Here is a 12,699-nt window from a genome sequence, read left to right on the forward strand (position 1 = left end):
TTCAGCTGTCACAAACTAATTGCCCCCTCAGGCATTGCCCCTGGGAACAGCCACCCCAACAGCCACTCGCAACACCCATCACCCTCTTATCCACCACCACCATCCACAATCACCATCCACAACTGTCTCCCATGGCAACAACAGCTCCTGAAGCCATCACACGCATTAACAACCTCCTCTACTGCCACTCCCGACTTTGATGGCGCCTCTAACTGCCACCATGGCAACAACCACCTCCCTTACCACGCACCAGCACCAACACTCCCCCAGCCTGCTCAGTGGCCCAGTGACACACAGGCTACTTGCACCACCTATCCCAAACTCACTGCACGCTGGGCAGCAGCCTTGCCTCTTGTCACCACTGCCAGTTTCACCAGCTGCATTCAAAATGGGGAAACAGAGGTGAGAGTGTCCCTGGCCTGCTGCTGCTTCACTATGTTACTGCAGTTGACATGTCCCTTCATCAGAGCATGGCTATGAAGCGACTCTGTCTTCTGCATTCACGCAAAGCAGGGTGCTGCTGTTGCCTCATTGTGCAGAAGGGGAATAGCTCAGGGAAGTGAAGAAATCATGGAAGAGCTTCTGTGACCTGCTAGCTTCACTGGGAATAGAAATCAGGCACTCCCTCTTCACTCCTCCTACCCCCACAAGCCATTTTTCACAAAATGTTTGTCTGTAAAACATCTTTGAGAAAACATTACTATAAAGCACAATCAAACTTTGAATTTGCTGTTACCCTTGACCACTGAAACCAGAAGCTCAAAAAAATGGACAGCATTATATGGCTGATTGATAAGAACACCTAGAGCTCACTTGTAGGATACAAAGGAAGTTCATTGTGGGGAATTCCAGCTTCTTGGCATAATAACCAGCTATTAATTCACAGGGCTGTTCCTAGGGGCTCACTATTCAGAGCTGTCCACTGTAGCTTCCTTACTTTCCTGATTGTTTTCCAAATCAGGATACCAAATTAAAAGAACCATTATTCCAGATCCATCCTCCCACAGCCTATGCTTTCACTTCAGGAGATCCAGGAACAACATACACATGTCTGGTTATAAACTCCTTTAATCATTAGCAGACTGGCAACGAATCAGTCATCTCAATGGTCTCTTTTTATTTTAAAAAATAATTTTACAAAAATCAGGAGTGACGTAGCTTGAACATCACTACCAGTTGATATGTTTCAAATGTTGAACTTGTCAAGCCATTGAAATATTTGTAGCTGGAGCAAGTTCACCAACATGTCCTATGCAGCATTTGCAAGTCCCCTTCAGCCACAAGGCAAGCTAAGTGCCTTGCATGTAAACCATGTGAGAAGAGTGACACAGTCTCAGAGTTTCCTTGCTCTGTTAGGAAAAGGTCTGCCTCTACTGCTCAGCATTATAGTCCACTGCTTTACATACTTGGAACAGCTTTGACAGGTTTGTCAGTCCACAGGCCAACCTGGGTATTGTGGGGTGTCTGCTCACCTGCATAAATCCTCCTTTTTCTTCTAGCCCCATGGAGGCTGACTGTGAAAGGCATTATCCTAACTAGAAAGCTATGATTGTCTCTGCAAAGTGACTTGTAAATTAGAGGGAGGTGAAGAGCAGTAACTATCACAGTAGAGTTTTCTCAGTCAGGGTGCAGGCTCTCCCTTTATTTGGATATATCCTTGCAGGGGAGATCACTGGGTTAGAATTTGCTCCTTCCCTAGCAAGCAGCTCCAGGCTGCTGAAATCTGGATCCAGGCCCAGGTCTAATTTGCACTGGCTATACTGAAATTTAATACTACAGTTTGCAATGAGCCTCTCAAAGCAGCAGGTGCAACAGACCGCTTTTTCTGTGCTGAGTTAAATCCAGGCAGATGAAACCTTTTATTAGAGCTTAAAAAAAATTATACAGTAACTGCTGAAACTAGGACCACAGGCAGTAGGTAAGGTGCTATACGCAGACCAGATGAAGTAGGGACATGGCTGGATTGTTGCCATGACACATTGCCTCCACCGATAGCTCAGAGACTCAAGGCAGAGAACTCCCAATAAATATCAGATGGTTAGTGTGCAAAAAATCCCAATTCAAAACTTCTATAAAGGAGCTGAGAAAGTATACCAGCAAAGGCTGCACAAAAAAAGCTCCATTTAGACAGCTCAGCAGCACTGGCAGGACAGATTCTCATTTTGGTTTTCCACCTCGTAATCCCACTGGTGCTAGTTTTATAGTACTGTGTAACAAACCAGTGAGCAAGTCCCAGTCTCTCAATATCACTATGTCTTTGGCTGTGTTTATGCATTTTAGGTCCCTCTGCTGGCAGTCAGATTGATAGGATTTGGTGGAGCCTTCAGCTCTCTGGAACTGATGATTGATACATGAATCTTTCTGAATAAAATACCAGCCACCACAGAGAAACTCTGCCGAGGCCCCTGAGCTCTCACTAAGTTCCTCTGAAACCTGACCACACTGATCATCAGGGAAGGTGTGATCACCAGATCACACTTCATCTGTTGCACTGACCAACAGCACCAGCAGAGTAAAGGGCAGGACACCCTACACCAGCAGTGAAATAGCATCTGTCCCTCCACTATTTCTTGTGTAATTTCCATCAAGTCAGATGTGCATGTGCCTCAGAAGACAGAAGTTGTCTCAGTCTGTTACGGTGAGAAAAGCCACCTGATGTTGGAGGCTCCCAGCTGAGTCCTAGCTAAGGTATGGGCTCCTCCGTGCTAGATTTTATGGCTTGATCTATATAGGAGCCTGAAATTCTTTTGCCCTTCTATTTTAAGTCTAAAAGAAATGGCTGGTACCCAGCTACAACACCTGAGACGGCTCTGACAATGATCATTTACAACAAGAGCAGATTTGCATTGCAGATACAGGGCAAACTGATGAATGTTGAGTCCTTGTCCCTTGATCAAGTAGGCATTTCTCTGAGCTTGCAGCACCTCCAAACTGCAGATGCAGGAAGAGGGTTGCACTTGTGGCACTGGCCATCTTCTGAGAAACTGGATTAACCATTAATTTGGAAGGAGGTTATTTGCAACTCATACTTTCCGAAGTGCTTTTGCACATTATAGTCAAAAGGCTACAAAATTACACATATTACAAAGATTGGGGATTTGGGGTTTGTATGGCTGGACCTAAGGCACACCTGGGGTCAATACTGTCAACCCAGGAATATGGCCCAGAATGGATTCATGACAGAAACAAAGGCAGGCACATGAACGAAAAAGGCATCACCAATTCTGTCTGTTCCTCAGCCTGGGCTTCACTTTGTTCTGAGGTATTTAGTTAAAGGGAGAAAAAAATGGCATCATAAACAACCTCGGTGACTGAAGAAGCCTCCCACAGCATGTTCTCTCTCTTGTTCCAGGGAAGCCCTCTGGAATACAAAACAGCTTTAATTCATCCTGCTCTCCCCACTCTTCCCTTACTTCCCTAGGAGCAGCACATATCTTTGGAACAGAAGCTGCAGTCGAAGACTGCAAGTGGGTAAAAGGAAAGGTCCGAGTCCTTGCTTTGGTAGCCCACAGGGCAGAGCTCTGAGCAGCCACTGGCTCGGTGTTTTGCAGGGAGCACAGCCTCCTTTCCAGACAGCCCTTTAGGTTTTCTTTGTTTGTTGGTTTGTTTGTTTTTTAAAGTCCTTTGTGTTTGTTTTTGTCACTATTGGGTGAGAATGTTCCTGTTGTAGCAAAAGGTGATTTTGGCCGCATGTTTCTTCCAGACATTATGAGTGCTCCAAAGCCATGCTGATGGGAGAAGGCATAGCCAGAGCGGCGGGTACTGGTCCGACGCAGACGCCTCTTGGGTGAGGGTGGAGGTGGCCTCTTCTTGGCTTCTTTGATCTTGAGTAGGATCTGAAATCAGAAAATAAGACTGAACAAGTGGGAAATGCATCGTTATTCATGAGCACAGCAAAAGAGGAGCTCAGAAGGGGAAACAAAAGCATGGGTCCAAAGCCAAAAATGATTGACAAAACAGGAGGATGGTGGAAAGGGCTGCAGAGCAGGAACTGAACTTGCAGCACTAGGGTAGCACTTTGGCAAAAGGAAAAGCATATCTTACTCCAAAAGGCATTATTGGGAATGTCATCTATAAGACATGGGAGAGAATGATATCCATTTGTTACTCCTCACAGCACTGTGAGGCCTCAATTAGGGTATTGCTGAAGCTCTTTCAGGCACTTCAGTCAAAAAAATGAACATATGAAAGTCAAAGAAGTCCAGAAAGCATGATCTATAAATGAAGATTGAAAAATTGGCTTACTTAATCTAGAAAACAGACTACTAAAGGGGATTTCCAATATATAAAGGCTTTTTATGATGAGACTGGTGATCAGTAGATTCTCATATTTCTTGGGAAAAGGGAGAGTGCCAGTGGCTCAGCAGGATCCAGAGATGCTCAACCTCTGTCCTGCCTGTTTGGGACAATGGCAGCTGCAGGTACTTGGGCTCTCTGGCCATCAGGCCTGTGTTTAGTTCTTTTCAGGTTGGGGATTTCTCTAGCAAGAAACCTAAACGCTCCTCTCCTGTGACAATTCACTTCCCAGACAAATTCTGAAGGAGGTAGAAAAGTTAAGTGATTTGGCATTAGAGAGAGAGGCCAACCCAAAGCATTAAGACTGGGATTCTGGGTCACATTTGTGTCAAAGTGTTCTACTAAGCTGAAAAGTAAATCCAGCCCACTTCTGTGTATTTTGAACAATCTGAACTTCCTCCTCTAACAGTGTGCTGAGGACCTTCCAACCAAGCAATCTTCTCTAGCACCCACCTACCCCCTCTGCCAGGGCTGGGAATTCCCCTTCACTCATCCTCAACAGTCCTGGAACAGGACTTACAGACATCCCAAGAATGATTAAAGCAGCCACTGAGGACCAAGTGCCATCCCTTGAGACTTTACTCAAGGATACTGGTGTTTCACAGCTTAGTGTAGGAAGAGGAAGGAAGCACCAGGTGGCAGCAACATTTAGCAGATATCCCTGTTTGAAAGACAGCCCGGGGATCTGTATTTATGCTGATCTTGTTCAGGAGTTCCTTGGCTGTAGTGAGCTGGGCACTTTCTGACCCTTCCATCTTTCTCAGCCTCTCCTTGCCCTAATGGCCTCATCTTCATATTTTTGGGCATGGGGGGCAGCTTGTTTCAGAAGGGGAATATAACCATTGGCTGTAAAGGAAGTAAATTCTCAAGCCAAAAAATCACCAGCAGACATGTATGCATGGCTGGAGGGTGAAGAAGTGCAGTCTGCCAGGCTAAAAACTGTATGGCAGCAAGGTGTCACTGCTGACTGTGAAATATGTTCCTGCTTTGCCACTGAGCCACACCCTGAAACCCTGCACCTAAAAATAGTGGTGCTTCCTCACTCCAGTGCAATTTAATCCATGTCTAAATAATCTCAGCACTGCTCCCAGCTGCAGATGGTTTGAACTGTGCCAAAACACACGCTCAATCCTCCTTTTAAGGGACTAGAAGACAGAAGGATGGCAGCACTTGCACCTCCGGGGACATACACTAAGCAATGCCAGGCCCCTGCAATAAGGCCCTGCAGTAGGCTTAGGTGGCAGTGAGAAGGGTTTCTGGTTTATGAGCATATCTCCTTACTTTATCAGTCTCAGTGGGCTTTAACTGAGCCTTCAGTCGATAGCCAACTATAGGCAGCACACAGAGGGTGACGCTGAGGAAGATTGCTAGCCACGCACTTGGTTGGCTGAGGGTGTTTCGAGCTGTACCTGAAAAACAAGAGCATCATTAAAACCATGACAGCAGCACCTCTCACCTTATTCACCTTGAGTCTTCCATTCTCTGAGATCCCACAGCACTTAGCAAACAGATCAGAATATAAAGTAGATCCTTTTATCCAACAGTGAAATCAGCTTGCTGCAGAGAGGACAGTAACACCATCATCATAACTGTCTTAGATGAGCAAAGAAGAAAACAGCATTCAGGCTGAACTGCAGCAACTACTCAGGGAGACAGAGATGTCAGAGTGAATGCCTTGTCCCATTACGAAGAGTCAAACCACTGCAACAGGTTGATAGGTAAACGTTCAAGAAACCTCCTTCAGCTGCAATCCAGCCCGCTAGCCTTTTGCCAGGACTCCAGTTAAAAAGGAAGAATACTATTTCCTTATTTGCCAGTACTGTTTCCTGAAGCATATGAGTTGCTAACTCTTGAGTGTCCAATAGATGGTAGGATCACAGTCCTTTATGAAAGGAGCATGCATTGCTCTGGGTGTCTGCACAGAGGGAGTAGCCTAACGGGTATACTGGCAGAGCAGCTGCCATGTGGTAACATGACACTGACACATTCTTTGAAACCAAAGTGCTCACTGTTGGCTCCTCCAAAAACTGAAGGAATGTAGGATAGAACAAACAGTCTGCAAAAGCCTCATTACAGCATTTAATGATGCTTTTGTTGGCAGTAAAGTTGCTGAATGTCTTCTTTTCAGTTAGCCAAATCCTGCTGTATTACAACTCTGCTGAAATTAAAGTAACCAGGTTAACCGAGTCCAGACTTGAAAAACTTTCATTAAAAATGGTCTCACAGTGAGACCTTAGTAAGTGGTACTCAACATTATGGGTATTTTGGCCTAGGTAGTATCAACAGAGCAGCATATATAGATGTCCCTGGTAAGTAGGTTACCAGCTGTCTCTGGAAACTGAACAGACACTCTGCCTTCTCTCACTCAGAACTTCTGATATTAAAAGCCATCTCTACAGTGGATCTGGCCACCAACATGGAAAATACCTTACAACTGACCTGCATCTCAGATATTTCTAAAATGGCCAAGCACCTTGGTACTGCAGATGGGCAGAACAAATGGCTTAACAAATCCCAAAAGAAAGGCATTGATTATTCACCAACTTGAGATTTGAAACAACAAACTTTGGGATTTTAGAAATAGAGTTTCATAACAAAGCTCTATCAGTACTGGATATAGATGGACAGAGCTATTTAAAATGGCTAAATTACTTTGCTAAACTTTTGTCTTCCTCCTGCTCACAGTCTCAGGAGAGAGATTCATTTTTATATTATTCTTCACCTTTTGCATGTGTTCAGAAAGATTTTACGTAGAGTAAGGTTGCTGGATTTCTATGCCTTCCCACACCAACACATTAACTTATTTAGAAGAGAACACACATACTTCTGCAAACAAAATGCTCCTAAATATTTGTAAGGATTGGACATCTGGAAATAGAATAGCAAAGAGCTATCAGAAAGTTTTCCATCCACTTCTGTGGACTTATTTAAAGGATCATTCCTGTGGCTGTTTGAATGTGCATGCTTTTGCAAGGAAATGAACATGGGACACATGTCCACATGGATGGGTGGGATTCAAAATAAGCATTCCCAGCAGCCTGCAGAAATACCACGGTATTTCTTGTAGAAATGGCAATAAATATGTTCTGTAGCATGTTATTGCCTTTTTGAGAGCTCTTCCTATGCACATACTAGAAATACGTGACAGAGTTAAGCCCAGCAGTTTGCCCATTTTGAATGCAATTGAGATTTGTCACAGGGCTTACCAACAAATGGGAATGAGGCTGTGAAGATCAGGTACATGCCATCACTATACATGGTGAAGGTGATGGCAAAGTAAACAGAAAGGCTGCCCCAGATGAAGAACTGGTTCACAACTGTCCAGTAAGCAGTGTCCAAGCCAATCTAAAAGAATGGAGCAATACAGCTGCTGTCAGTGCATTAATTATTTAGCATAACTATGCTGAATGCAGCTAGAAATCTTGCCCACCAATCTGTACCCCCCTCACCCCTCGAGACGGTTATTTGTTATGCCATCTGTACTTTCCTGTTCCAAAATCGCTGTATAATAACTAAGAGAGAAGCTCCCGGCTTCTCCCATGAACTCTTATTAGAAACAGTATGTACTATCAGATACACAGACACGATTCAGGGCTCAAGAAATACCCAAGCCACAGATCATAGGATCCTGGAAGAACATTCAAAGCAAGCATTACTACATTTGCCTTGTTCTTGCCCTTTTCCAGAGCATTCACTGGTGGTGCAGTACTTGAGACAGGATACTAGGTTCGAAGCGGCCATTGCTTATGTCCTTACCCCATGCTGAGATCTAGCTATCTAAAATTAGAAGGAGCCTATAACACCTCAGACAGCAGAAATCATTATCTAGAGAGGTGAGACAGATTAGTTTTTCTTTTGAGAAGTTTCTCTCATCCTGCCAGTATCATCTGAATTTTTCACCATCCTAATCTCAGCCACTTCTTCCAGCCAGTGCAGCTCTAGCATCTGCATCACACATCGAACCAGGCTGCAGAAGCAGCACCACAATGGAGACCTTATAAATGACTGCCTGATAGTGGACAGACAATCCTGTGCTTTAAACTCATCCTGAAAAACTGATATGAGTCCTTCTCTTCTCCCAGCCATAACTGCTTTGTTTACTATGACTGTAAACTTCCCAAGGCAGAGGTTCTGTCTTCCTGTGGCCCTGATCCTTCATGACACACAAATTCGTTGTTCTGTTGAACTGAGGAGAATAATCTGGTGTCTAGAGACATTTTTTGAAAGACTGCAAGATGAAGCAGCAAACAGAATGCTATCAGGATTTCAAGTGGCCCATCCAGATGCTGCCTTCATAAAACAATAACTAATTCCTAAAAGCATTACCAGGGATGCTTTACCTGTACAGACACCACAATCAGTAGGCTGGTCTGGGCCATCAGCGCAAAGGACTGGTAGTCAGCAATGGCTTTCCCATCGCTTCTCATTGTATTATACATGGCCCCATAAGGGATGAAGAAGAGAATGAGGGAACTGTAGATCCCGTGCAACATGCATTTGACAAACACTATTTTGTTAAAATAGAGGTTTTGCTGGCCAGGCACATAGAGCTGAGGACACAGCATGCTCCAGCGATCATCCACATCCTGAAAGTAAAGAGGAGATGATTAGAGCCTTTTGCTGGCACCCACCCAACTGACCTCACAAGACCACTTAATGTTGCCACGCCCCTGAGAATGCACATTTCCACGAGAAAAGGCTTTGCACACAATTCACTCATTTGTGCCAACTAGCATGCCACATCCCAAGGTCACCTAGGCACATTTTACATATTGAATTTCATCTTTCTCGTGCTGAAAAAAATGACAAGTGCTGCAAAAAATGAAGGCACATTTCTTCTTAAGCAGGCTGCATGTCCTTCTGTCCTGAAAGGTTCCTGGAAGCTAATGGATAGGAAATACCTCCACTGGGTCCACACATAGGCAAGGCCCTCTGACTTAGATTCCTTAAAAGAGCTGCACACTGTGAACCACTGTGTAAGCAGCAGGTGCCTACTCACTTGTAAAAGGCATGTAGGAACAGCTTTATTGCTTCTATGTATTGCTGAACAATAATAGCATATGAGGTAGAAATGCATATGTAAAATTACTGCAAGAAGAGCTCCATTAAAAAGGCTGAACAAAGAAAGCCTGGCTTAGGAGATCTTCAGGTGTCTAGTTCATTCACTGTTCTGTATGGTCATTAAAAAGGTACTAGTCAGGCTTTAGGGAACAGAGCTAATAGGACATGACTATGTCAGGGGAGTGTTGCAATAGCAGGTTTTACTGTAGTCAACAGGCTAACCCAAAAGTCCCACCACACACTGAAACCCACTGTCCAGTTCAAGACAATAAACAATCTCCTCCCTTGTGCATCCTTTTTTTGTGCTCCTAGTTGTCACTGGCAAGAAACTACTTCAGGGGCTACCACAATAGCTAGCCAAAGAGTCAGCTGCTTTTGCTTCATGGAACCAGTCCAAAGCACCCCTATAAAAAAATCCAAATAGTGATAGAAACAATACCTGATCAAAGAGGCTCATTCCTAGCACCGGGAGGGAGGTATATACCAAATTGTAAAGCGTAATGAACCACTCATCATATACAGTCTAAAGAGAAAAGCAGAGCATGGAGTTATCAAAAGGCTGTCTTTTCCATCTCTCCTAAAAGTATACACAATGAAACACTGGAACATCTTGTTCAAAACAGTTCTGAGACCAAAAGTATAATGTCAAGCTCAACAGTCCATAACTGTTCATTACCAGAAGCTGAGGGAATACACAGGAGAAGGATCACTTTATGATAGTTCTGTTTTCTAAGTATCCACTACTGGCCACAGCCAGAACAGTGTACTGGGCCAAAGAGCCCTTTGGCCTGGCCCAGTATGACTGTTCTTGAGTCCTAATGAAATGGCAGCCCTGGTGCAGTCTGCCTGTAACTATTTCATGCCTGTATTTGCAGAAAGCAACATTCACCTCTAGGCAGAAATAAAATGCCAGAACACCACTGGAGTCCCATCTAAGCCCAGCTCAAAACGCACATTGTTGGTCACTTCAAACACACTGACCAAGGTACTCAGCTCTCAGTGGCAGTGCTCCTGTGTGAGAGAAAGCTCTGAGCACCAGGACAGCAGTGACAGGGCAGACACCCCTGGTCCCCAGCTGGCCCAGGGCCCTCAGCCCCCTGCAGTGCTGCCCCAGGCACTGTTGAGCAGCTGGCACAGCGGCAGCCGCCAGGTGGGAGCTGCGGGCTACTGCAGGCTGCAAGCTAGCAGGCAAGGACGGTAGCATGCTTCCTGCACCATTGCACCCTTGGCCCCAGGACTAATATTTTCACACTAACTGTGCTTTCCTGGTGCTGGATTGGGGTGGAGATACATTTGTCTTAAACTAATGCTGCATATTTCATTGCATAGGATTTGCTTCTCTTACAAGCTGCTGAAACACACAGGCAATCTGGGGTTAAACTAACTGCTTTAAATGTACTACTAAGGCAGCCATAGGCCCTATACAGATCTGCGTCAAACTGGTCAGGCGTCTGTCTAGACTGTATGCTTATTTGATGGCTGTAGTCAGTCTGAACACTTTCAAAAATCCCATGAGGTAGCTATCTGCTTCATAATGCACCTAAACATCTTCAGGTATCTGTCCTTTACCACCAGTCCAATGAAGGAAGCCGTATCTGCATTAAACTGGTACAGCTGGAGAAGACAGGCCTATGTACCTTTCAGTGAGGCAGAGGGAATGGCTTATTTTATTTACACTTTTAAAATATTTCCAGATACTTTGCTTTAAAATGCTAAACATGATCATGAGAAAACAGAAGCTGACTTGCCTGTGCTGAGAAGCCAGAGAAGAATCCATACCAGAAATGCACTAATGTGAAGGCAAAATTCTTATAGAAAAAGTATTTGAGGAACTTGCTCATGCGGATGTAGGACCACCGGCCATGGACTAAGAGCAGGCGCTGGAGGTAACGGAACTGTGCAAAGGAGAAGTCACTGGACAAGACTGCCTGCATCCCCTCCTGGCCACTGATGCCAACCCCAATGTGGGCAGCTGCAACAAGAAGATTATTGGTCATGTCATTAAAATGAGAGCTTTGATAACTCCAGTTTTTAAATGTCCCCCACACTGGGACACTGTGTTAATTCCCTCCCAGCCTGAGTAGAAAAAGTCAAATGTAAAGCTATTTATGAAAAAAAACACTGATTTGGGAAAACTAATTTTTTCAGCAGCATCACAGTTTTTGCTATGGTGGTACATTTACAATAACTGGGCTTATGTTATTTGAATGGAATTACACCCTCAGTGACAATACATGTTTTCTTTCTTAATGTTTATCAATGGCACAAAACATCACCGCTGTTATGAAGAAATACCTTTAATTTCTATTGAGATGTGACCTGTATTTATATTCATGCATGTTCTTCTAGCAGTCCTAAAACGAACGTCGCTCCAAACCAACAAACTCCTTACAGATTTCTAAAATGCAGTGGTACAAGGCAGACTGTAACCATTTTACATTTTCTGGGTCTTATTAGTTCAATCAAATAATTAGACAGAAGAGTCACGTCTCTTTTAATAGTAACTTGGGTTTATTAAACATGGACATAAGTTTAATGTGACAGCTAATTATACAGCTTTAACTAATGAGAACAATCTTGATGGCTGGAGGTTGCTTAGACTGAGAGGTTTCCATGGAACAGTGAGTTGATAAAATCCCAAAGTCCCAACCCTCTCGTAGTGGTGGGGTTCATTTCTAATTATCATGTACATTTTAACTTGCTTTTCTTATCCTTTCTTGACTGGCTGCCTGACTTATCTCCCTTGAAGCTCCCTACTTAGCCTTTGCTTTCTTAATTAAAAGGCTCCAGTTAATCAATTTTTGCAAATTAACACAAGGAAGATTAGTAATAGGCCCTTCTGAATAATCTTAATTTAATTATACCTAGTTAAGGCATTTTTTTCATAAGTTCATTGAGGTAATGTAGCACCAAATGATGCTCAAGGACAAAGGGGCTAGAGGCCTGTTTTTTATAATATAAAGGAGATAAATGACAAGTAGCCCCAAGCCACATGGAAATGTTAAAAAATTCATATAACATTATACAGACTGTTTACAAGCATGAAGATTCTCCTTTTGCATTGTTGATAGGCCATCTCTCTGATATAAATTTGTTTATTCTTAGCATTGCCACTGCGATGGTAGTCACACAGACATAGGTGGACATGTGTCACAGCCCCTACAGGCTTTTCTGTACTCTGGAGGCAAGAAGTGAGCAACACTTGACCCCAGGGAGCAGTGGAGTGAGGGAACCAGTAGATCTAAATCAAAGGACCTCAGGGGATGGTCAATTTGACACAGTCAAGGATGCTGACAAAAATTGAATCCTTGTGTATTGGCACAGGACATAAGGGTTGAGAAG

General features: G+C 43.9%; 1 protein-coding gene across 1 annotated transcript in view; it reads right to left on the reverse strand.

The window, feature by feature from the left end:
* Window positions 1–1,050: 1,050 nt before the first annotated feature.
* Window positions 1,051–12,699, reverse strand: part of LOC106492908 (phospholipid-transporting ATPase ID-like) — a 75,632-nt gene continuing 63,983 nt past the window's right edge. Inside the window, exons 23-28 of the mRNA XM_067315338.1 lie at window positions 11,106–11,329; window positions 9,797–9,880; window positions 8,637–8,882; window positions 7,503–7,641; window positions 5,578–5,705; window positions 1,051–3,836 (exon numbers count right to left, since the gene is read on the reverse strand). Coding sequence (XP_067171439.1) covers window positions 3,615–3,836; window positions 5,578–5,705; window positions 7,503–7,641; window positions 8,637–8,882; window positions 9,797–9,880; window positions 11,106–11,329 — 1,043 coding nt within the window. The 3' untranslated portion in view covers window positions 1,051–3,614. The remainder of the gene's footprint in view (window positions 3,837–5,577; window positions 5,706–7,502; window positions 7,642–8,636; window positions 8,883–9,796; window positions 9,881–11,105; window positions 11,330–12,699) is intronic.

The sequence above is a fragment of the Apteryx mantelli genome, chromosome Z, assembly GCF_036417845.1.
Source record: "Apteryx mantelli isolate bAptMan1 chromosome Z, bAptMan1.hap1, whole genome shotgun sequence".
Classification (NCBI taxonomy): Eukaryota; Metazoa; Chordata; class Aves; order Apterygiformes; family Apterygidae; genus Apteryx; species Apteryx mantelli.